At 50.4% G+C, this 24,920-nt stretch overlaps 1 protein-coding gene across 1 annotated transcript in view; it reads left to right on the top strand.

The window, feature by feature from the left end:
- The first annotated feature begins 957 nt into the window (after positions 1-957).
- The window catches only part of GPD1L (glycerol-3-phosphate dehydrogenase 1 like), a 37,527-nt gene continuing 13,564 nt past the window's right edge, over positions 958-24,920 (top strand). The window contains 6 exon segments of the mRNA XM_045297589.1: positions 958-1,205; positions 3,233-3,410; positions 10,329-10,469; positions 12,864-13,002; positions 22,998-23,169; positions 23,318-23,330. Of these exon segments, the coding sequence (XP_045153524.1) occupies positions 1,123-1,205; positions 3,233-3,410; positions 10,329-10,469; positions 12,864-13,002; positions 22,998-23,169; positions 23,318-23,330 (726 nt within the window). The 5' untranslated portion in view covers positions 958-1,122.

Here is a 24,920-nt window from a genome sequence, read left to right as displayed (position 1 = left end):
GCTCTGACCACCAGCCTTTGGGTTTAACCACTGCACTACCAGAGCTCCTTTGTTCCATAGTCGAAAAATCCCCAAACCAAGCACACTGACATCAGGTTGATGCCTACTCCTAGCAACCCTACAGGACAAGGTAAAGCTGCCCCTGTGAGTTTCTGAGACTGCAACTCTTTACAGGAGTAGAAAGTCCTATCTTTCTCCCGTGGAGTAGCTGGTGGTTTCGAACGGCCAACCTTGTAGATTGCAGCCCAGTGTGGAACCACGACACCCTCAGGGCTCCTCCTTACTGCATAGTAGGTACTCAGAAATGTGTGATGACTGAGATAAATACCTGATGAAAGCGGGGAGGAGGCAGAAGAAGGTCCTGATGTGAGCGAATAATGTAACTGGAATTTCCCTTCCAGCACACGTCCAGGGTATCCCAGTAAGGTCCAGAGGAGAGGCCTTTAGGCTCCGACTTCTTTTCGTTCTCTATTTGCCCGACTTGGGTTCCCTTCATCTCAGGACCCCCTTCATTCCGGGCTTCCTCCACCAGCATCACAGTTGTTCTCTTTGACCTTGTGTATGTTGTTTGATGCCAGGGCAGGCTGGGAGCCTGGGAGAGCAGGTGAGCCCCTGTTTCCAAGATTAGAGTGACGGTGATAGTGGTGATGAGACGTCAGGCTGCTTTTCTACAGAGTCAGGAGGCGAATTGGATGGATGGGTGTTTAAGCTCATTAACGCTCCTGCCAGCACAGAATAAGAATTTCCCAGATAAGGCCACAGAGCCCTCCCGTCCGTCCATAACTGTTCCTTGGTGAGGGCGGAGGACATTCCCACTTGATTGTACTCACCAGGGGTTCTCAACCATGGCTGCACATCGGACTCACCCAGGGAACTCTGTCACCTGGAGGTGTAAATGGTTAATGGGCTCAGCTCCCAACTTGGGGGGTCAGGTTCGTCCAGGGGTCTCCTTGGAAGACGGGCCCGGTGGCAGTCTACTTTGGAAAAAAACAGCTACTGAAAGCCCTGCAGAGCACGGCTCTGCTCTGACATGGATGGGGTCACCAGGACTCAGAATCAGCCTGACAACACCTGGTTGGAACTGGACAGCTTTAAAAGCCACAGCCTGGCCCCACCCAAGAGATGTGGGCTGCAGTCCAGGACTCAGGATTTTTAAAAATCCCTGCAAGTCATTCTAATGCGGAGGCATTCTGGGGCACAAGTGGGTAAGTCTTGGCTGCGACCCGAAGGTCAGTAATTGGCCCCACGCGGCAGCTCTGGGAGGAAAGGCCTGGGACCTGCCGCCTCGGAAGCCGGTGGGGCAGGTCTGCTCTGTCCCACAGGGTCATTACAGCCCACGTTCTCAACCTGTGGGTCATTACAGTAGCAAAATTAGAGTTGTGATGTAGCCACGAAAATAATGTTATGGTTGGGGGGTCACAGGAGGCACTGTATGAAAGGGTCGTGGCATAAGGAAGGTTGAGAACCGCTGAACCACAGGGACAGGGCAACACCACATTCGGATACCCGGCTCAAGTTGAGCGCCACTGCGTCGCCTCGCTCTTCTTTCAGTCTGAGGGAAAGGGAAGTGACTAGCCCTGTTGGCGTAGTGGGTTACGCCAGGTCTGCAGTTTGAAACCACTAGCCTCTCCCCAGCAGGAAAAAGAGGTTTTTCTACTCCCGTCAAGAACTAGTCTCCGAAACCCACAGGGGCGGTTCTACCCTGTCCTGTAGGGCCGCTGCGCGTTGGCATCGACTGGCCAGCAGTGAGTTTGAGTTTGAGCTGTTTGCTCTGTTTGTCCTTTGCTGGTTGTCAGAGCACACAGGTGTGTGCACCAGCTGGGAGGCGCTGGGACTGCCTAGGACTAGGCAGCGAGGATCCTGTCTCCCTATGCTCCCCTGTGTCAGTGCACCCTCTCCTCACAGGGACCACCCCCTCTACCCCGCCAGAAACCATCCTGGAGCTCTAACACGTGAGCATGCAGTGTGCCCCCCACCACGGGCTCTCGTTTGCTCTTCCCAACAGGAAAGTTGTCTAATAAGAGCCAAGTGATATCTCCTTTCAAAGGCCTGGGGGAGATGGCCCAGCTCAGGTCAGGGTGCCCTGGCCCACGGGCCACTTACCTGAGCGGGAATTCTGTGAGTGGGCACGCCCACCAAACACCCCTGGCGCAGTCATGATAGGCAGGACCATGACACTGTCCAAGGGACAGGCAGTAGTGGGCTAGAGTTCATCCTCCCTCCGCGACAAGCTTGTTACTGATCAACATCTGTGGATAGAGACGCAGAGAAAAGGGAGCGTGGGCCTGTCAGCCACCCGGTGCCACAGGGATGGGAGATGGGGGAGGTAAATGCCCCTCCTCTCCGTCTCCTCCCGGCTTCTCCCAGGTTCTTGGCTCCTCTGATGAGCTCAGTCTGAGTTGCAGTTCATCAGAACACCGTCCGTTTTACAGTAGCCACCCTTAACCTCCCTAATGGATCGGAAACTTTGCTTACTCTCCTGGTGTCATCTTTAAGCCACTGCAACATAGACGGATTCTTTTCTTTTTAAAAACCATTTTATTGGGGGCTCTTATAGCTCTTATCACAATCCACCCATCCATTCATCCATAGTGTCAAGCACATTTGTATATTTGTTGCCATCATCATTTACAAAACAGTTTTTTTCTACTTGAGCCCTTGGTATCAGCTCATCCCCCCCCCCCCCCTACCACCACCACACACACATTGCCAGTTGAAGATGTTGTTAGCAAGGGCTCCCCTCAGGGTGTTCTGTAAGGCTCTCACTGGCAGGCTTTTAGAAGCACATGCCATTTCCAGGCTTCTTCCCGGCGTGCCTTAGTCTGGGAGAGCCACCCGGTCAACTTCACAGTAACGCCCAAGCCATTGCTGACAGGCAGCAGTGGCCGCGCAGACTGCCTGATCTTCTGCACAGAAGTGAGAGTTCTCCCTCTCAACTGCCGCAGCCCTCAGCAATGGCAAGGGAGCGCGGCGGTGTGGCGCTTTCTGACCTAATACCAAATATCGGGCCTTTCCTGATCCCAGAGCTTGGTCATTCCGGATGAAAAGAACTCAAGAATCAAGGGGCCAGATCCTGACACAGCACATCTGGAGTAAATACAGTGTTTGAGGCACAGTCAGAAGGAGAGTCTTTGGAATGTTCCTCTAATGCTTTTTCTCTTTGGCTCAAGTACGCTTAATTGTGGTTATTTCTCTCTCTCTCTCTCTCTCCATCTCATGGTTCCTTGTGCAGGGGCTCAGCTGTCGCAAAAATAATAGGCAATAACGTCAAGAAACTCCAGAAGTTTGCCTCCACTGTCAAGATGTGGGTCTTTGAAGAAACGGTTGATGGGAGGAAACTGACGGACATCATCAATAATGACCATGAGAACGTTAAATATCTCCCCGGACACAAGCTGCCCGAGAATGTGGTAAGACTTTGGGGGGGCGGAGAGGCGTATCTTCTGAGATGCCACGGGTAAGGCAGAGCTTGGGACTTGGCGGGGTGGGGCCTCTCCGATCCCTTTCCCCTGTTACAAGTTGTGGGTTGGGTTAATTGGTTATTCTGACTCTTAAAATGGGTCTGGTGTTCAGAGCAACATCCACTTGGAGGCTGGAACTCACAACCTTGCCCTTGGCTGCTGCCACTGGGCCTCCGTGGCTTCCAATGCCCCTTGAAGTGCCCGCCCCTTTGATCAACCCTCAGGGACAGCTGCGGCACTGGGTGTGGGGAAAATCCTTGCCACAAAACTCCTCTGGTTCCTTGAGGCATCCTCACCCCCCACTACCATGACCCCAGTGCTGCTTCTCACTTCGGACTAGACCAGAGCTTGTGCACAGGTACGGGTAAGAGATAAGAGCCCAGGACACCCAGAATCCAGGAACAGAAATGGGAATGGCGATACCAGAAGGGTAGGGGGGATGGGAGGAGAGGATAGGAGGAAGGGGGAACCGATTGCACAATGATCGGCACATAAATACACACCCCCCCTCCAGGGGGCAGAACAACAGAAACCCTGGGGGAAGGGAGACAGTGGTTGGTATGAGATATGAAAATAACAATAATTTATAATCTAACAAGGGGTCACGGGGGTGGGCGGGGAGAGAAGAGGAGCTGGTATCAAGGGTTCAATAGAAAGTAAATGTCTAGAAAAGAATAATGGCAACATATGTACAAGCATGCCTGATATCATTGATGTACGGATTGTAATAAGAGTTGTAAGAACTCCCAATAAAATGATCTTTTAATTAAAAAAAGAATCCTCCCCACGGCCTAAATTATGCACGGAGACATGAGGAAATTGGAAACTGTCAGAAGACCCGTTAGAGCATATTAAGTCTAGGAGGGAGACATAGCGGCTCTGACCCGGCCCTGTCCAGGAACCTGGGGGAGGAGCAAGGGAGGCGAGTAGACATGAGAAGGGCGGACCCGCCCCCTGCCTGATTGGAGCTGATGAATGAATATCCGTGGTGTTTTTTCCGTAATAGTCTGTTGACACCCGGACCATCGTGTCCGCCTGATTCCTTTAGGCCGAGCAACAGAACGCCTTAGCTAACGAAAGCCTCAGCGGTGTGCACTGTTTTGTCAAACCCCGCCCCGTGCGTGCTGTGTGTGCCTAGCACGGTGCCCGGGACCGGTGATGGAGGAAGGAGACCTGCTGCTTCCTCGGAGGAGCTAAGCAAGGGAGACAACCTGTCAGCCAGTGAGCACGTGGGCGTTGGGAGGTGCCGTGTCCCTTGCTCACGAAAGATGATTTCCCCCCGGAGGGCATGGCTTGCTCGCTCGCTTCTTTCTGTAATGACTGTGGTAAAAATGTGGGTAGGCGCGGTCGATCCAACGTACAGCAACCCCCACGCACAGCCGAAGGAAGCCCTGCCGGCTGCTGCCTCGCCCGCACAACCGCTCTGACGTTCCAGCGTCCAGCATCCAGGTCGCCCTCGTTTTCGCTGCCCATCTGCTGTAGTGAAAATAAAAGTCACTAATTATGTAACAACGTCTGTCATGTCAGCATCCCCCGCCCACCCCATTCACAGTTCTGTGCCACACCAATTACATTCATCTTGTTGCTCAACCGTCACTACTCTCTCTGCGTCCAGACTTTTCCTTGACCCTTAATAGAAGCTCAGGCTCCTGAAAGAACTCATTAGCCTCCAGTGGCCGCTCTCGCCATAAGCTGGGCAGGCCAATGCTAGCATTGTGTAGGTGAGGAAAGCAAGGGGGGGGAGGGGGTCATGGGTTTTCCCAGGGTCACATAGCCAGGGAGTAGAATTGGGATTTGAATCCTGGTGAGCTCATTCCTCTGGTGGCTAGTGGTTACTAGTTGGCCTGCGATCCGCAAGATAAACAGTTCGAAACCACCAGCCATTCCCTGGGAGAAAGATCGGGCTTTCTACTCCCACAGAGTTATAGTCTCAAAATCCCACAGGGCAGTTTGACCCTGCCCTCTGGGGTCACTATGAGTTGACATCGGCTCGGTGGCAGTGAGTTTCCTTTGGTTGGGTTGGGCTCGTTCCAGAAGCTGCTAAGTCTCTTCCTTCAAGAGGAAGGTGGCTTCCTCCTCTGTCCCTGAGGTGGGACCAGCCACCACGCCCCAAGTCATTCTTCACGTGGTTGGTCAGGGGAGCAGGGCGCTATAGGCTCGTGGGCTTGGAAGTTCCGTTGTCCAAATAGCAGGTGGGAAGATTGAAACAAGCAGCTATTGCTACTACAACCAAAGTTCTAGTAGGACCACCTCCGTCTGTCCTCGGCATAGAAATCCCCCTGAGCTGCTTCACCTTTCTCATTTCTGTCAGAGCTGGTTGCTCCTCTCCTTCTGTGGACTACACACTTCATTATCATGTCCATCCCACTCCGCTTTACCTTCCCCTGTGGACTGTGTGAAGCTGCCTGCATGGAGCAAATAGTTACACTCTGCTACCAGTCTAAAGGTTGGTGGTTCAAACCCCTCCGGCTGTTCCACCTAAGAGAGGCCCTGGATCTGCTCTTAAGATGCAGTGCTGCACTGTCCCATGGGGCTGTCACACGACGGAATCTACCGCATGGCAGCCGGTGTGGGTTTTTGTTAGTAAATGAACAGGAGTCCCTGTGTGGCGCAAATAGTTCATGTGCTCAGCTGCTAACTGAAGTTTGATGGTGAGTCCACTCTGAGGTGTGATGGGGAGAAAAACGGCTAACAGTCTACTTCCAGAAAGTCCTATGAGTACCCTCTGGAGCACAGCACTATCCTCAGACGCCCATGAGCCCCCAGGAGTTAGAATCAATGCGATGACCACTGGAACTGGAACTGTGTCAAGTGCACCTCTTCCTTCTGCATTTCACTTACATACTGTTTCATCAGAGCCATCACTCCCCAGCGAATGCACACGAGCAGCCTTGGCGTCCAGGCCTATATATGGTCATAGAGCCAGGCCACAGTGTCCAGGACTATGATTGATCAAAGAGCCAGGCCAAGGTGCCCCACAGCAGCCAGACCAAGGATAACCCACCCCACACTCACCAAAACTGCTTCCTCAGGGGGTCTCAGACCTGAGCTAGACATCATTTGAATGTCCCTAAGAGATCAGGTGAGACCAGGGTCAGCCTGAGTATCTTTTCATTAGACTATTGGTATTTCTCCAATGTCAGTGTGGTGTTGGAAAGAATAGGAATATGGAGAGGTGAGGGATTCAGGTGGGTTATAGGAACGTTCCCATGCTGTAATAATATGTTTAAAATAAACAAACTAACATGGAGGTCTGATTTCAAGTCCATTCTATAAAAGAGTTCCAGTTATTGCCAGAGGCTCAAAAAGACCCGGAAGGAAATATGCTAAAACATGGACAGTAGTTTTATCCTGTGCTGGGATTGTGAGCACTTCTTTATTTCCTACCTTAATTTGAAAAAGAACGTTTTCCACATTTGATCCAAAGAGCCTCTTGGTAGTTATACATGAATATGGGGAACTTTTTTTTATGTCTGTTGGCTTTAAAGGCCACTGAAGAGCATTTTAGGAGGGTGAGGTCGTAAGCCTGCAACAATATCTACAACAATGGGATCTGAGACCTTGCAGGTGAGACGTTGGCCGTGTGTAAAAGCTTACTTCTTTGCCCAGGCTTTGCACAGTGAAAACAAATCCAGAGACTTTAAAAGAGTCCTCACTCTTGTCCTCACAGAGCTTACCAGGCTAGTTTTAGATTAGATAACTGGAATTTGTTACTGTTGTGTTTTTTTAACTGCAAGTCTAGGCAGGAGGCCACCTTTTGTTTTTGTTAGATGCCATCAAGCCTGTTCTGACACACAGCGGCCCTGTGTACAGCACTGCCAGGTCCTGCACTGCCTCACAGCCGTGGTTATGTTTCTTCACTTGATCTTAGCCGAAGGGCTGAGAAGCGACCCTCATAGTAGGTTTGAGCCCATTGTTGCAGCCACTGTGCCACTCCATCTTGTGGACGGTCTCCCTTTTTGTCACTGCCCCTCGACTTTACCAAGCATGATGTCCTTCTCTAGAGTCCGGTCTCTCCTGACAACACGTCCACTTTGTTCTGATTTAGTCAGTTTCCCTGCCTGCTGCCATTGAAAGGCAAGCCTTATGACGTATCAGGATCTTTACAGGCGCACGCCTTCAGAGAGGTTTTACTGTGAAATGGGTCTGCATCTCCAAAGCCGCAGACTGCTTTGGAGGGAACGATTGGCTAGTAGTTTAGCCAACGCTTTTATTCTGGAAGATGGAAATCCGCTTAGAGATCTTGCTTTGCTAGTATGGGAGAAGAGGAATGTTCTCTGGAGGACTCCCAACGTCCTCCCTCATCATCATGGAGAAACCCCGAGAATGCTCTGCGATTGGACCATGTGCACGGTACACATGGAGCTCAGATTACACATGGCTTTTTTGAGTTAAGCCTGAAGTATTTTGCCAAGAAAAACGGGAGGATGCCGCGCACATGCCTGTGAGCCCAGGTCAGACCTTCTAGGAGACCCTTCACACCCTTCACACCCTTCCTTACCAAACGCAAGCCTTTCTGATTCGCTGAAGGAGGGAACTGGAAGGGGCAGGAGGAAGCCCCAGCAGCTGCTAGCTTCCTGGAGAATGTTGTTCATCTTTCTTGGGAGAAGGTTTTTAAACAAAGAGAGGGGATAGGCCAACTTTATAAACGGGAGGGATTTAGAGGTGTCAGGTAGATTTGTTTGATGAATAATGGCTTGTATTCATTTGCGTCTTTGTTATTTTGAAAGCTCTGCCACGTTAATGCTTTTGCAGCAGCTCTGTGAAGCAGCCAGGTAGGAAGGGGGATTTGTATCCCTATTCCATATCCAGGGAGACTGACGGTGGCTTAGCCAACGTCACACCGATGGTCAGTTACAGATGTAGGACTCGAATGCACATCTTTTCTCCTTTGCTTTGGTCTCTTCCATTTCACCACAGTGAGAGATACACTGAAAAGAAGGGTGTGTGTGTGTGTGTGTGTGTGTGTGTGTGTGTGTGTGTGTTGGGTAGGAAAGAGGAGATACAGTAAGATTAAAAATTGAAGCTGCTAGGTTATGTATAAGAAGGGGAGTAGGGACCCTGGCTAGGAACCAAGGGGAAATGAGGAATGGGGGTTCGTAAGTTGCCTGGGGAAAGCAAGGATCAAATGAGCACCATAAACTTTGCTCATTAGGCACAACAGGGTGTGTGGGTTAGCATGGGAGGCGAATGCTGTGTATAAGAAAGACCTTTATATCCAGAAGGCATCCTAGCCCAGTCCAACTCAAGTCCACAGCCCAATGCTAGCTGCAGCCCTCGTCAGACGCATGTAGCTCCAAGCCAGTGAAAGGTGAAGCGGCATGTCGGGAGATCACACGCACTGGATGCCCACTCATGTGGATCCAGGGTCAGAGGAAACATGGCAGGGTGCTAACAGCTCTGCAGGACATGGTGGCCATGTAGGGTAGCCTCTGGAGGCAGATGCAGGGTCCCAGCGAGGAGGAAGGCAAAAAGCAAGAGAGAGAAGGTCTCACTATTGCTCTTATTGAAAGGCCACACCCCTATGGAGGCATCATCAGGCTGGGACCTGATGGCTAGGTTGGTCTGCACCCCTACCCTTTCACACAGGTTCAAGTTGACAAAGATTAAACGCAGGTGAGTTTTGGGGAATAGCTATAAATCCATGTCAGCTGGGGCTACTCACTCTAGATTAACAACCTGGAGCACCCCCTCTGCAGAGGAAAGCAGGTTCCCTCCTGCCTTCGTGGATATAAAGTGCTCGTTTTAGACCTGATCTTTTGGGGGCAATGGCTTCTTATATTGCCATTCAAACCAGTTAAGCTAATATAGTGTTTTTGTTCATGAGACTAAAAATCCATTTAGGGCGGTTTTCAGGTGAACACTTGGCTTAAAATATAGCCACAAGGCCTTATAGGTTCCTCCACTTCCCCTGTTGGGTTGGCTTTATCCTAAAGGTTGGTGGTTTGAGTCCATCTTCTAGTGGTGCCGTAGAAAAAAGACCTGGTGATCTATACCTCCATTGGATACAGCCAGGGAACATCATCTGGAGCCCAGTTCTAACTCTGAGACACGCAGGGTTGCCAGGAGTCAGAATTGACTGAGTGGGTTTGGTTTGGTGTGGTGGTGGTGGTGGTAGGTGTGGGTGTGGGTGTGTGTGGGTGTGTGTACACACACAGGGTCTATTGCAGTCGACAGGGACTGGAGAAATGTGCAGAGATTAGCAGCTGCAGAAAGCTATTACCACCTCTGAAAGGGCAAAGAGGACGGGACCGTGTTACCAAACCAGCCAGGAGAGAGCTTAGAGGTGTGACCCAACCGGAGGAGTATGTAGAATGATGCCAAGCCTTGGCAGGAGTGGCCCGCCCTTGCCTGCCTTCTTGTCCCCTCTCCGACCTCCTGGCAGTACCCCCCATTGGCTGAAGCCAGGTGGCCACCAGCACACAGGGGACTGTCCTTGGAAGGCCACCTCTGCGGGGAGAAATGGACTAAGGGGAAACAACAATAGCAGTCCACACAGAGTAGAAACAAGAGTGATGGCAGGAGAGGGCCGCTCCCCTGCCCAGGTGCTCCATTGGCTCCAGGCCCCGTGATAAATAAACATTGTGATATTGGGCCTCTGGGTAGCACAAGTGGTTTATGTTCAACTACTAGCTTAGAGGTTGGTGGTTCAAACCCCCCGGCAGTGCTTTGGGCAAAGGCCTGGTGATCTGCTTCTATGAGATGACAGCCTTGAACCCCGCACAGAGCACAGGTCTACTCTCCAGCACATGGGCTGGCTACGGGTAAGAATCTCCGTGACGGTAGTGGGTTCCGAGTCTTTTATTTTGTTTGGTTCGTGGTGGTTGTGATCTAAAAGTAAACCCTTGACTCTTCCCTTGGTTGCAGGTTGCCGTCCCAAATCTCAAGGAGGCCGTGCAGGATGCAGACCTGCTGGTGTTTGTCATCCCTCACCAGTTCATTCACAGGATCTGCGATGAGATCACCGGCAGGGTGCCTAAGAAGGCGCTGGGAATCACCCTCATCAAGGTGACTCGGGGGAGGAACCACGTCCCCCAACACTCACACCAGGGGAAAGATATTGTTTCCCTTGCTTTCCTCTGACCGTGGTGTGGAGCTGAAGGGGGAAGCTGTAGCATGGATTTGAGGGGGGTTTGTCTGTTTGTTGCTCTTAGATGCTTGTAAGGTGATCAGAAGCCTATCTCCTGCGAGGCTAGATTTAGGAGGGAGCTGCTTTCTCTCAATGCAGCTGAGCAGTTGCAGTAATGAGAGGGTAGGCACCTCCTGTTGAGCCTCCTGGTCAGAAAAAACCTCCCAGTCAGCAGCCTCCGCCTAGGGTCTGGAAATCACCCCTGGAGAAATCACAGGTGCACCTGCTTTTGGTGCGAGGGGCCATCGAATGGGTTCTGGCTCACAATGTCTGTGTGTACAACAGAGCGAAGCACCGCCCGGTCCTTCCTGCAACGTCTTCACCATCCTTACGTTTAAGACACAGCAATCCCACCTCCAAGTGTGCACCTGAAGCCTGGGCTGGCTGGCTGGATTTATTGATCATTTTATTGGGGATCTCTCACAAATCTTATGGCAGCCCATCCTTTAAATGTATTATGTACACTTGTACATGTTTCATCATCATTCCCAAAACATTGTCTCTCTATTTGAGCCCTTGGTATCAGTTCTTCTTTTCCTCCCCACCTCTCATCCTCATGAATCCTTGATCAATTATATACTATTGTAGTTATTTCATGTCTTACACCGTCCATTGTCTCCCTTCACCCACATCTCTGTTATTCGTCCCCCTGGGGGGTGGGCTGAATATCCAACCTAGTGATGGATTTCCCCCTTCCTCCCCCCACCCAGTCCCCTCCCCTCATGATATCGCTACTCCCACTACTGTTCCTGAGGGGTTAATCTGTCCTGAATTCCATGTGTTGAGAGCTCTTATCTGTACCAATGTGTGTTCTCTGGTCTAGCAGGATTTATAAGGTAGAACTGGGGCATGGTACTGGGGGATAGGAAGCACTGAGCAACTAGAGGAATGATGTGTGTTCAGTTGGTGCTATACTGCACCTGGTTGAATTGTCCCTTCCTTGTAACCCTTCTGTGGGGGGATGTCCAATTCTCTACAGGTGGGCTTTGGGGCTCTGCTCCAACCCCCCTCATTCACATTGATATAATTGTTTGTTTTGGATCTTTTGATACCTGATACCTGATCCCATCAACACCTCATAATCACACAGGTTGGTGTGCTTCTTCCATGTGGGCGTATTACTTCCATGCTAGATGGCTGCTTGTTTAACTTCAAGCCTTTAAGACCCCAGATGCTATATTTTTGATAGCCAGAACCTGGATTTTAACTGGACGTTCGTAAACCTGCCAGGAACATAAATGAGGGAGGGGGATCATTCTAACCTCTAACTGAAATGCACATTTCCTTTATTATGAATATAGGCCACCAACAACCAGTTTTAATAATTAGTTGGACCCATGACTGTTACCATAGAAACCACAGATACCTGGGTGTCACTTTAGAGCAATTGCAGGTGTCTCAAAGTGTCATTGATACTTCTCTCTGTTGGAAACTGGTGGTATTGCACCCACCGGGACAGCTTTAAGACCCTGATGAAATAGTGCATATGTTCTTTCATTACACATTAGCCTTTTTTTTTTTTTTTGGTAACTTTTCATCTAATTGGCTCCCTGGGTAATTCTATGTATTTGGTTTTATGCCTTTGAACACATTCTGCTGAAGAGCCATCTGTAAGTGTCACCAGACTGCTGGGGGAGGGCGGGGCTTGGGAGAGGATGAAGAAGGCCCTAGAGAGTCTGCTCCAGCGTGTTCCGGCCCAGAGGGTTACTGCACAGCAGTGTGCACAGGAACATGTGAAACACGCGAAACTACACGCAGCCAGATGGGTGTCTCCAGAGGTATGATGTAGTCCAAGAACACACCACACCCATGCTCTCATGCCATTCACAGGTGCTCAACACACACACAGTGACCTAATGTGGGACAGTGACATAATATGAGGGGGCTTCGAAAGGTCGGAGGAACACGGACATTGAAAGGTAATGGGCTTTTCCACAGTCTTTTGGAAGCTCCTTATGAGAGACTGGCTGAGGAAAGGAGTGATGGAGAGATCATCTGGAATATTTCCCCCCACCCTCCGCCCCCCGCTGGGAAGGAGGAGGAGGAACCTGGGGGTAGGTGGGCGGGGAATGTGTGCACACTCTGGGCCCTTCAGTTGTGTTGATCATCTAGTTCCCACTGCGAGGGGTTGGCGCAGTGAACACGGATGTCTGTTTGGTGAGCATGCAACATGTGTGTATTCTCCCCGACATGGGAGATGCGTTTTGAAGCAGCACTATGTCCAGCCTCCCATTTGCTCACGTTTCCCCACTGACTTCTTGGCGTCTTTTTAGGGGATAGACGAAGGCCCCGAGGGCCTGAAGCTCATTTCCGACATCATCCGCGAGAAGATGGGCATTGACATCAGTGTGCTCATGGGCGCCAACATCGCCAACGAGGTGGCTGCGGAGAAGTTCTGTGAGACCACCATTGGTACGCGCGCCCAGGTGCCCGCCCAAAGTGGGAGGTGTGGGTGGTTTATCCCAGATGTTTTCCGTCTCTGGTATTCCAGTTCCCCTGAACGTGAACGCTCCTTAGGATTTTCAGTAGGGTGGGCGGTAGATATAAAGGAGCCCGTCCTATGGCACTAAAATGTTTCAACAACAAAAATGAGTCTGAAGCAGCGGTTCTCAACCTGTAGGTCGCAAACCCTTTGGGGGGCGAACGACCCTTTCGCAGGGGTGGCCCAATCATAACAGTAGCAAAATTAACAGTTATGAGGTAGCAACAAAAATAATTTTATGGCTGGGGGCTCAGCACAACAAGAGGAGCTGTTTTAAAGGGTCCTGGCCATAGGAAGGTTGGGAACCACTGCTCTGAGGCCAGCGAGAGCATTTGGATCTGCCCAGTTAGGAAGTTGAGGCTTCTTATGCCAGGAAGCGGCAGGTGCCAGCCAAGGTAGGTGCTTCTGGCCTCAGAAGCCAGCTTTCCCTTACAGATCCTCACTGGATTTCAAAGCGATCTGCAGTTGGTGGGAATGATTCCCACCTTTAGAGGTGAGAAAAAGCAAAGCTCGGAGCATAAACGGTCTGCCCAGAGTCACCTGGCTAAGGTGAAATGGAACCAGGCTCGAGCCCAGGCCTCCTGTTTGGGGGCATAAAGGCCCTGTGCTCACATAATGGGTTGGCGGTGCTGCTCCCACATCACAAAGCAAGCAGAGGACCCACAGCCACGGGGCCCGTTTCTAGTCATCACGACCCCAGAGAGCTGTGCCAACTGGCCGCTGGCTTTTCAAAAGGGCTCTGACAGCACTCCCAAGCCCTTGTATACAAAAAGATGTTGCAAGAGGAATACGATTGCAAAAGAGTAATATGATTGACCACTGTAGAACTCGCCTCCACCCTTGCCAAACACGTATGTCATCTGAGGTCATTTTTTCCATCTCAGTTTTCACATGGAAGCTCAGGGGCAGGAGAGGCTCTCTTGAGAGTGACAAATGCACAGGGAAATGTTGCTCCTGATTCTCACCCGTACCCACAAGTTAGGGCAAGTTTGCTTGTTAAACCTTTATTCTTCATCACATAGACAACGCATCATTATTTAGGAAAGTAAGATAAAAGGAAAACCATCTTTGCATTATTTTAATTTTTGTTTTCTTATTTTAGGTTGGTTTTTTTTCTGCCAGTGCAAACTGGGTCTACATGCATGCAACTTGTTTGTAGTAATTCATTCACTGGCTTCATCCACTCATACAGAACAAGATTCAAAGTCTCCCCATCTATATTTTCACAGACACCCGGTAGTTCATGGATAACCCTGCATCCCAGATTTGGACACTTTTAAGACTCTGTGTGGGACTGGGTTCTTTTGGTTGTGGAATTGCTTTGGCTTTGAGAAAGAATATATTTCTGAGAGGAGAGGAATTGCTAATAATGTGAAGAAGGAAACAACAGTGTCTCATAGTACACTTGCAAAAGTGATAGAGACATAGGTGAAAGTGTCAACTTGTGTGACAAGGTGTGATATTAGAATTAAGATTGTATTCTCCCACCCGGGCCTTTCCCCGCCCCCGCCCCCCCACCCCCCCCTAAGGCAGTACACTGCCAGCAATACACTTCAGTATCCTTCCAGGGGCAGGGGTGGAAAATGTGCGTTAGGCTAGGTTCCCTAGAGAAGCAGTGACTGGGGGTGGGGTGTGGGGTGTGTGTGTGTGTGTGTGTGTAATTTATATAAGAGAATGGCTCACAGGGTAGATACGATTAAGTTCAGTTTGGTTGGAGTCCACATGTGTCAGGTGTTAAGCAGCGGCTGTTCCTGATAGGCATAGCTGCTGGGGCTAGGGAAACATGAAGGTGAACCAGGAGACAGAGGATGAAACAAGAGTACAACACAGAATAAAGCAGGAAGGAGGATTGGCCGGTCAAATGTTAGGCTCTACGGCTCCCATTGTCAGCAGGCAGTATGGCGCACTGTTGGGCTTGAGGTCCATGCGGTAGAGGCAGAGTACACGCTAGCAAGGAGAGGGGCGAGTGCTCCAAGAGTTTTGTAAAGGCAAAGCAGCCCCCCGTCTCCAAGGAGATAGCAAGCTGCGAACTGAATAAGAGGCTCCTCTGCACCCTAATCTCCCCACCATTGCTTGCCACCTGGAGTTTCCATTTCTTGTTAGGTCCAAACTACTGAGGACCGTGGCCCAACCAAGTTGACACAAAAGCTAACGATCACACTAGGTGTACTACAGCGCGCGTGCGTGTGTGTGTGTGTGTGTGTGTGTGTGTGTGTGTGTGTGCCTGCACGTATGAATCCCTAAGTGGTGCAAGTGCTTGAACACACAGCTACCAGCTGAAAGGCTGTTGGTTCAGCCCTGAGCCACCTTGGAGGAAATGCCTAGCGATCTGATTTTGAAAGGTCAAGCTGTAAGGAATGCAGTTGTAAGTGAGCCAGAAGACTCTTCTTGGCAACCTAACAGTGTGCATACACGTTTCTTTTACACGTAATCCCTCATCCATCTGCAGGCTTGATACAGGCTGCGAGATGGTTTTGTAATTTACTGCTCCGTAAAGATCATGAACACGTTAGTCCTCCGCTACTGACCCATCTCTCCCCTTCGGTTGGAAATGATGGGTCCCTCAGTCATTCTGTATGCCTGAAACTTCTTTTCCTGTCCTGTTTGTGTTCCTGTAGACTTTGGCTAGGAGTTCTCGCCGGTCACTAACCACGGCTGTTGTCAGAATAGCTCACCTGTGTGCATGAGCCTTTTTTGGTTTGTAAAGCCAAACAAATATACACATGCTACGGCCCAGTCCCTCTTCTGTTTACCTGGGGTGTCCATTGCCCATTGCCTTCTCTGTGGGTCTCGGCTTCTGCTTATTGCGGCATCCTCTGAGAGAGAGAGAGAGAGAGAGAGAGAGAGGTGGGGGAGGAGACAGTGTTTGTGCACTGGGGAGAGGGGGGAGCATAAGGGGCAGGGAATGGAGGAGTGGAGGGGTCATCTGACTCTTGTCTTCCAGAAGTTATCTGGGTACATGTAATCAGTACGTGGTGTAGGACGCCCTTGTTTGCTAGAGCACTTGGCTAGCTGGGGTGGAGTTCACACGGCGCCAGCTTGGCATGCTGTCCTTCGAGAGCGCTTGTGGCTGAAGGTCACTGTAAGCATTGTGGGTCCCTTTTCCACACGCTTGTAGCCAGCGTTGAATATTTCTCTACAAAACCCAGGACCACCCCGGGCCTGGAAACTGGAGTACTTGGTGACTGAGAGGCCCTGTGATGACTCTTGACACCTGTCCCCATCGCATTGCCATAGTGATCGCCACCTTCCCTCGGAGCTCACCCCCCCCACCAAGAGCACATCATTAGGGTAATTATTCTGAATTGAATCAAAAGTCTTTTGTTACAGGATGCTAATTGTATAAATGCTGCTGAGAAAACGAGCCCCCTCACTCCCAAATCCCCTCTCATTAATACAGATTAGCTGATACTTTCGACTGAGGGGGCCAAGACTAGTACAGCCATTATCCTGTGGGATAAATAAAGCAAGAGGTCATAGCTGGTCTGCACTTGGCCCCACAGTCGTGTTTTTTGAGGTGAGTGGAAGAGACCTTTGTAGTGTGTTTAAGAAATTAGAATTGCATCTCAAGATTTGAAACTCCAGTAGTGTCACCCATGCATAAATGCGGGTTTGTGGCATCGCTTAGAGAACGGAATGATTAGCTTTTACAGGGCAGCAGAAGTCTATGGCTGAGGAATAGCTGCCCCTGGTAGATAGGGCATGTGCTGTCCGGTTGGCCACAGTCCTAACAGGCCCTCCACTGTTCCCTGACTGCCCGGTGCTTGATGGCTTTGAGTTGGTGGCCTTTCTGGGAGGGGGAATGTCCAGAGTGAATGACCCAAGAATACAGAGTGTCCTTCCCATGCACCCTTGGGAGAGGCCTCAGTGAGGGGAGCAGCAGGGCCCAGAGGGGTGAGGGGATACTTGCCAGCCTCCTCTCCCTTATCACTTGCACTGCCCCCCACATTTGTAACATAGGAGATAAACAGTGAGCTTCTCTCAGGAGGACCTGACCCATGCACTGTCATTGGCCACCCAGTCGAAGGAAGCCTTTCGGAGAAATAGACCCCACTTTTGAGTGTGATGACTATCCCACATCCCCAGATAGGGACACCTGCTTACAGCACAGGGACCCAACATGGCCAACCCCAGTTTGACCTGCCCACGAAGGCCAGGGCCAGCATTAGCAAACTGGGGGAAGGCTGACGCCATTGTGGAATTCTAGAGAGACTCCAATGGGCTCAACAATAGTCAGGAGTCCACTCCTTGCAGCCAGCTGAGCCCTTTGAGTGGGTGGAGTCTCAGCTGGGGCAGCGCGGAGGGTGATTGTCGAGAGGGCAGGCAGTAAGGGCACATGGCAGGGACCCCAGATGGACTGGGATCGGCACTAGTGACATGAATCAAATAAAACAATAAAAGATAGAACACAAGCACCTCAAAGCGCATTGCCCCCAGATTGCATTTCAGCTCACAGTGACCCTATAAGACAGTGGTTCTCAACCTTCCTAATACCTCGACCCCCAACCATAGAACTATTTTCGTTGCTACTTCATAACTAACTTTGCTACTGTTATGAATCAGACGACCCCTGTGAAAGGGTCATTCGACACACACACCCCCCCAAAGGAGTCGTGACCCACAGGTTGAGAACCGCTGTTATAAGACAAGGTAGAACTGACCCCAACCCAAAGGTTTCCAAGGCTGTAATCTTTATGGAAGCAGATTGCCACCTGTTTTTTCCACAGAGTTGGTGGGTTCAAACCAACCTTGGACTACCAGCCAGGCGTTTAGCACTCTGCACGACCAGGACTCTTTATGACACATGAGGGCAATATATATTGAAATAGCCTTACATCGCCTGAGTCATGACAAAACATCAGACTGGGAAAAAAATCATTTCTTCTAGGAAACTTAGCACTAGTCTCATGAAGGTGGAGGTTAAGTATTTCCCAAATGACCTGTTTTTCCAAACTGCTGTACCTCTCTGTCACCTCTGACATCAGCCGCCACCTTCTCCCCATAGCACACACCCCAGAGGTCTGCATTGGCCACCCACCCAAGGGAAATGGCGCATGTAGTTGAGCGGGGCCTGACAGTCAACCGTCTGCCTGGAGAATTCTTATCTTCAAGGCAGTGGCGGAAGCTTGTGAAACCAGGTCAGGTGACAGGCTGCAACGCAAGTCCCAACAACCGGAGGTCAGGCAAAGAAAGACAAGCCGCATGCAGGGTCCGAAGAAGGCACTGCATCCCGGGCTCACCTCTCTGGCTGTCAGCGAGACCCCACCGGCTGCAGGGCTGGCTCAGCCACTCTCCGTGGAATGAGAGAACCCTGTCTTCTCCCACCGTCTTGCTCAGATCCAGCAGGAGCACAAAGGTGGTTTGGTGGGAGTCACCGGCTGTGACCAGAAGAGCCCCATGAAATCATCCACCGCACGAGGCAGACACCTCCGAGGTAAAGGCTATGCTCTGAAACTGCTGGCCAGGGCCCTTCAAAACTCGCACTGTTGTGAAAGAGAACAGAAGGCCAAGGAACTGAGCGTCCCAGAGACGGGACTTGATGATTCACTGCAGCACGAGCTCCTGGGCCCAGGCGTCGAAGTTGCTGTCAAGGCAGCCTAGGAGGGATGCATGTGAGATCGCCCCACGATCAACATGAGCAGTTCCTGGATTTGATCACTGCATTGTGGCTATGCAGATCTCCTTTCCTGATGACCAGCTCACTGCTAAGGATGGTTGAGTCAAACATCTCCCAGGAAGGAAAATTTTAAATGACCTGGCTTTCTGCATCTGGTTAACAATCTTCTCTGTCATCGTAAACTGAGGTGCCCCCTGGTGGTGAGAGCCCCCTTTGCGCTCATTGCTGACCTAGACATTGAAACTTGTTTCCTCCTCCCACGATTCCGGAGCCCTGGTGGAGTTGTGGTTACACCTTGGGCTGCTAACTGCAAGGTCAGCAGTTCAAAACCACTAGCCAGCCAGAGCAAGACATTCCTGTAAAGAGTTAAACTCACAGGGGCAGTCCTGTAGGGTTGCTGTGAGTCAGCATCGGCTTGCTGGCAGTGAGAATGGAGGAAGAAGTTGGCTTTCTCGACAGGCGAGCCAATCCAGTTCTGTTCGGAAAAAGCAGAAGTCGGCCCGTAGGTGGATCTCAGGCACGCTTGTGGAATGGGAAATAAGCTTTAAAATGTCTTATTACAGAAGATGTAAAATACAGAGCAGTATCCAGTGCCCCCCAGGCCAGTCCCCTGCCTCCTGGCCAGGCTTGTTCGGGAGCATATGCCCAACACACACCCCGCTGGCCTGGGTTGTTGGGACTGTGCTCCCTCTCTGGGAAAAGCTGCAGAAAAGCATTCTCTGGTCTGTGGGAGTAGATCACGGGAGCTGTGATTCTTCCTTGCTTGTTGCTTATCACCTCTGTTCCCACGCCCAAGAGGCAGCTCAGCATGGGGTTTAAAACATGGGCTTTAGAACCAGGGAACTTGGCTTAGAATCTAATCTAACTCTCTCTCCTATTAGCTGTATGACCCCGGACAAGTTAGGAAAGCTCTCTGGGCCTCTGTCTCCCTGTCTGTAAAATAGGGCAAATTATAGACACCAGTATGCAGCTGTCAGCTGTCGTCATGTTTGGGATGCCGAATCTAAGGTACCCATGCCGCTATTAGGACGAACACACGTTCTCACGTAGGTGTCTGCTTACTGAACCTCACAACTGCCCTGAGCCTGCTGTGCTGTTTTTACTCACAAGGAAGCGAAGGCACAAACACAGAGACTTGCTCTTTAGGATGCTTCTAACCACTGGGCTGATAACCACAGGTTAGCAGTTCAAACCCACCAACCGCTATGGGAGAAAGCCGTGTCAGAGGCAGCCAGCCTCCAACAACCGAAGGACCAGTAGGCGTAATTGTACAGCGATAACATAGAGAGATTATAGTTAAGTCATAGAGGATAGGAAAGATAGGAGAGAGAATAGAATAAAGGAGTCACATGTGGAACTGGGAGGAGAGAGAGAACCTTTTACTATCTTGGGACATTTATAGGTAGCCATAGACATGCATATTCGGTAGTTACATACGTCACAAGGTGAGCAGTAACTACAGTAAAGTCCCTGAGCTCACAGGTGAAGAAACCTAATACCTGCATTGGGGGAAGGTGTGAGCGGGGCTGGATGCCATGATGCTTCTGTAGGGAGATAAAAGCAGCCATGTCCTGACTTTAAGGCAGCACAGCTGTCAGGGAGAATCTGGGGAATGATGTTTAAAGCAGGATCATGTACTTGGACTTTACCTCTAACTTACCAATGTGGAGGCTTTCCTACCATGGAATACTAGCTTTCCAGACTCCCTCTAAATTAGGGAATGTAGTCCTCGTCATATTTTCTTCAGTGTTAGTTTCCCATGGAGATGAGGCTGCCTGCTGCTGTAAAGATTTACAATCTCAGAAACCCTGTCGAAGGTCACTGTGAGTTGGAAGCAACTGGATGGCACTGGGGTTGGGTTTTGTTGCTGTTGTTCATGTTTGTGGGAAGGAGACCCCACGAGACTGTGGTCAGAGCAGGTCAGCCGTTCACTCCTCTGGAGGAAGCCGAGGCAGCTGCTTCTGTAAAGGCGACAGCCTTGGAAACTCGGGAGGCCATTCTGTTGGCCCTGCAAGGTTGCTGTGGGCTGGAACTGACTAGACTAAAGTTGATCCCCCCACTCCCATCCCCACCCCCTGTCCAACCTTTCAGAAGTGGATCACCAGGCCTGTTTTCTGAGACACCTCTGGGTGGGTTTGAACGGCTACTCTTTCAACTAGCAGTTCAGTGCTTACCCGCCCATCTGCACCACTCTGGGACTCCCTGCACCGAGGCTCAAACCAAACTCACTACCGACTAGAACACAGGGTAGAGTTGCCCCCGTGAGTTTCCAAGACTGTAACTGTGTACAGGAGTAGAAAGCCAACTCTGTCTCCCTAGACGCTGCTGGTGGTATCCAACTGCTGACCTTGTGGTTCACAACTACTTAGACCACCAGGGCTTTTTCCTAGAGGAATCTAAATCAATCAATCAATCAAACATGTCTGTCCATTGGAATCACCTGGAAAACTTTAAAAACTACCAGTGCTGCTGGGCCCCAGAGCTGGCGGTGTTGTTGGCCTGGGTCCTGGCCTGGGCTGTGCTGTGTTGAAAGCCCCCCCCTAGGTGATTGTAAAGTGCAGACAAGCTTGAGGTCACCTGGTCTCAGACCTAAAGGCAGGCAGAGCCCGAGTGCGCTCCTCTCAGCGCAGCTTTCCTGTGTGGAGATGTTTGTTGACTTGGCAGGAAGTTGACTGCCAATTTTTCAGGTGCCTTTGATTAGCCTCACCTCACACCCACTAACCAGAGCATGTTCTACACCAGGCTCTGTTTTCCAGCCCATTTCCCAAGCCCCGGGACACAAACATGTGTGTGAAAACTACCAACAGTTGTCACATCCCCAGTGCTACCCCAGTGACAGGAAGTGGTGTTTGCAAACATTTGTGTCTGGCTCTGGTCAGACCCTGGCAGAGCGAAAGACTAAGTGTAGAGCAGTATTAGTGTTGCAGATCATGAACGAGGCCAGGCTTGCTGGTGTGACCAAGACCGACACTGGGAAAACCCCTCAGACTCCGGCCCTTAGACATCCTTGAACCTGGGACTGAACCCGGTTCCAAACACTGTCAGGCCTACAAAGTGAACAGCCATGCTCGTGAGGAACATGCATCTCAGAGCAACCAATTCTTTGAGACCAAGAGGGTAACATTTGCCCAAAAAACGAGAGTCAGAAGGCAGGGAGGTGCGGGAAAGATGGCGGAGTGGAACTGGGAATCCAGAGAAGAGTGTACATGGTGAGCTGAGTTCTCTAGAGAAGCAAAACCAGTCTCTCTCTCTCTCTCTCTCTCTCTCACTCACACACACACACACACACACACACACACTGATATCCAGAAAGTAGCTGACACTGACACACTTGTAGAAGCCTGTAAATCTAGTCCTGTTTAGGTCTGTGGGTCCGAGGTTGAACTGGAGGCTTTTCCCGACACATGTATTTGCCAGGACTGCTGAACCAGGAAGCAGGAGATGTGGCTAGTGTATGCAGAGATGGTCCAATCCAAGGCCAGCCCGGCAGATGAGCCTGCTATCTGCCCATGGCTCCCAGGATCGGAGGGCAATCTGGCAAACCCATTAGCTCAAGTCTAAAGGACCTGAGTTGATGAGCCGGATGTGGACTCCAGACTAGCACCTACTTATCTAGGAATAGACCACAGCCTCAGGTCAGGTGCACTCCCCTCCAACCTCACACAGCAGATCAGCGGGAAGTCGATTACACTGTGCTAGGTCACTTCCTGGGGGGATTACCAGGCCCTAACTGCCATACCAGAGCCTAGTGGTGGAACACTTACATTCTGGGATGCAAACAGCAAGGTCAGCAGCTCAAAACCATCAGCGGCTCAGAATTATTCATGCCATAAAATTTGGGGAAAGCCAGTTGTAAGATCATATCTACAGTATGTTCTCAGATTTGAGAAAGGCATTATGAAATTATATTAATAGTGCTATAATTTAAAGATGTGCACCAAATTATTAATATGATCATTCCTGATAGGATTATCAGATACATTTTCTCCCTTATTTTTCTATGTATTTTCTATAGTCAACCGTTTAAAAGTTATTCCTTAAAACAGTACTTGCCCACTGCTGTCAATGTGGATGTCGCCTTATGATTACCCTATAGGACAGGCTAGCACTGCCCCCAGGGTTTCCCAGGCAGTAATTTTTAAGGAAGCGGACTGCCATACATCTTTCTTCCACAGGGCAGCTCGTGGGTTGGACCCAGCTATCTGAGCCCCTCACCATGGCACCACTGGGGCTCTTAAGCTAAATTAGTTATGATAACTAAGAAACGAGATGGTGACTTAATTTTTGTTTTCTCCGACTTTAAAACAGGCAGCAAAGTCATGGAGAATGGTCTTCTCTTCAAAGAACTTCTGCAGACTCCAAATTTTCGGATTACGGTGGTTGATGATGCAGACACCGTTGAACTATGTGGAGCGCTTAAGGTAAGGCCCGCCCTGTTATTTCTCCCACAGGGGAGGAGCTGTGGGGCCGGCAAATGCTAGCGCCCTGGTCTTTACCCTGAAGAATGGCTCTGTGTCCCATGTGCTCATTCCTGGGAAGAACGGTGACTTGGAGCCCTGTCTGTCACTTCCTGTTCTGCCCCAGCCTTTCCTGGGCGGCTCCAGGGTGCTTTCATCTGTAAAGCTCAGAGGAGCCTGCTGTTTGTCCTTTGGGGATTTGGCAGCCTCGACAGTTGGAAAGCATTGAGAGGGCCTTGATTGCAGGCTTTTACCTAAGAGCAAACATTGTGTTCCTCATTCATATATTCCTCCTATTATCTGGAGCAGGAAACGGGGCTTGTTTCCCCCAATAGGGCCACTCTCCTGGTTTAGTCGGCTATTCTAAAGGTTTCTCTATGAACAGTTGTATCTTTGCCGATAAAGGATCAAGATCAGTTAGAGAAAGAGCATCTATCTGCAGGCCCGCGGTTCCTGAGGGTGAGAGGAATATGTGTCTGCACCCGGGCTGCTCACTCACTGGACACTGACTGTGAGCGTGGCCGCAGCTGCCTGACTATTCTTCCCTTGAAATCAGAGCCCCTTAGGTGGTGCAGCGGTTCAAACACACCAGCTTCTCCCTGGGAAAGAGACGAGGTTGCCGCCTCCTGTAAAGATGTACAGGCCTGCAAGCCACAGAGAGCAGTTCTCCCCTGTGCTGCAGGGTGGCTATGAGTTGGAACTGACTCAGTGAACAACCTCGTTCACTTACTCTGTGTGTCATCTTTTGGGGGGTAGGGGGGCCACTTTTCAAGACTCTGGGCACCTCCGAAGGAAGCTAGACATTTTAGGCAGCCAGTACTCGAAGAGACCAAAGTCCAAGGGACGCTTTCTCACTTTTTCTGAATATATATATATATATATATATATTCATGTATATGGTTTTTTCCCCCTAGTCAGAATTTAAAACCACATTCTGAAAGAAATATTGGTGGTATATGTGTGGTCACTTGTTCCCATTCACTGAGAATTGTAAAATGGAAAGCCAATTAAAGACCTGGGCTCCCAGCCAAAGCACGCCTGTGTTCTTAAATGTGTGTGGGACATCCTTCACGTTGCTGCAAGCCCCGCTATACATTTAGGCTGCTGGCTGCTGTGACTGCTTTGTTTATTTTTGTTGGTTGAGCTTTTTATGTGTTTTTAATAGTACTTCATTAAACTAATGACCGCTCAACAGCAGGAGGCACCATGAATGCCTAATTGCTCAGCACTGGGCTGTGCTTTTCCAAAGCTGTTTTTAAGTGACAGGGTATTTTGGGGGGTAGGTGGGGATGCTGTGAAACACTGCCCAGAACAGAGGTGGCTGGGTAGGAAGCAAGACTCTGGGTGTGCGGCTCCAAAGAGGCTCCTGTGACAGGCACTCCAGCTGGTCTTGTGTCTAAGCGTAGATGACTGTCCAGCCCTACGAGCCGGAAGCCCCAAAGGGGGTGCATTATGCCTGCCACCAATGTGGGCAAGGGAGCCCTGGAGACCCGATGGCTGGTGCCCTGGGTGGCTAACTGAATGGTCACAATGCAAACCCACCTCCCAGCCTCTCTGTGGGCGAAGGGCATGGCAGTCTGCTACCATAAAGGTTACAGCCTTGAAACCCAGTAGTGTCTGCTTCTGTTTTTAATGAATGAATTTTTCATTGTGAATTAGGTGAGGATGTTTTACATTTCAGGAAACCCTATAGTTCTACTCTGTCTTAGGGTTGCTGTAGGCCGGAAGAGGAGCTGGTGGCATAGTGGATTCCACATTACGCTGCTTACCCCCA

The sequence above is a fragment of the Echinops telfairi genome, unplaced genomic scaffold (assembly GCF_000313985.2).
Source record: "Echinops telfairi isolate 266 unplaced genomic scaffold, ASM31398v2 ScPeMD7_7420;HRSCAF=8458, whole genome shotgun sequence".
Taxonomy (NCBI): domain Eukaryota; kingdom Metazoa; phylum Chordata; class Mammalia; order Afrosoricida; family Tenrecidae; genus Echinops; species Echinops telfairi.
This window is presented reverse-complemented; position numbering and strand designations above follow the sequence as displayed.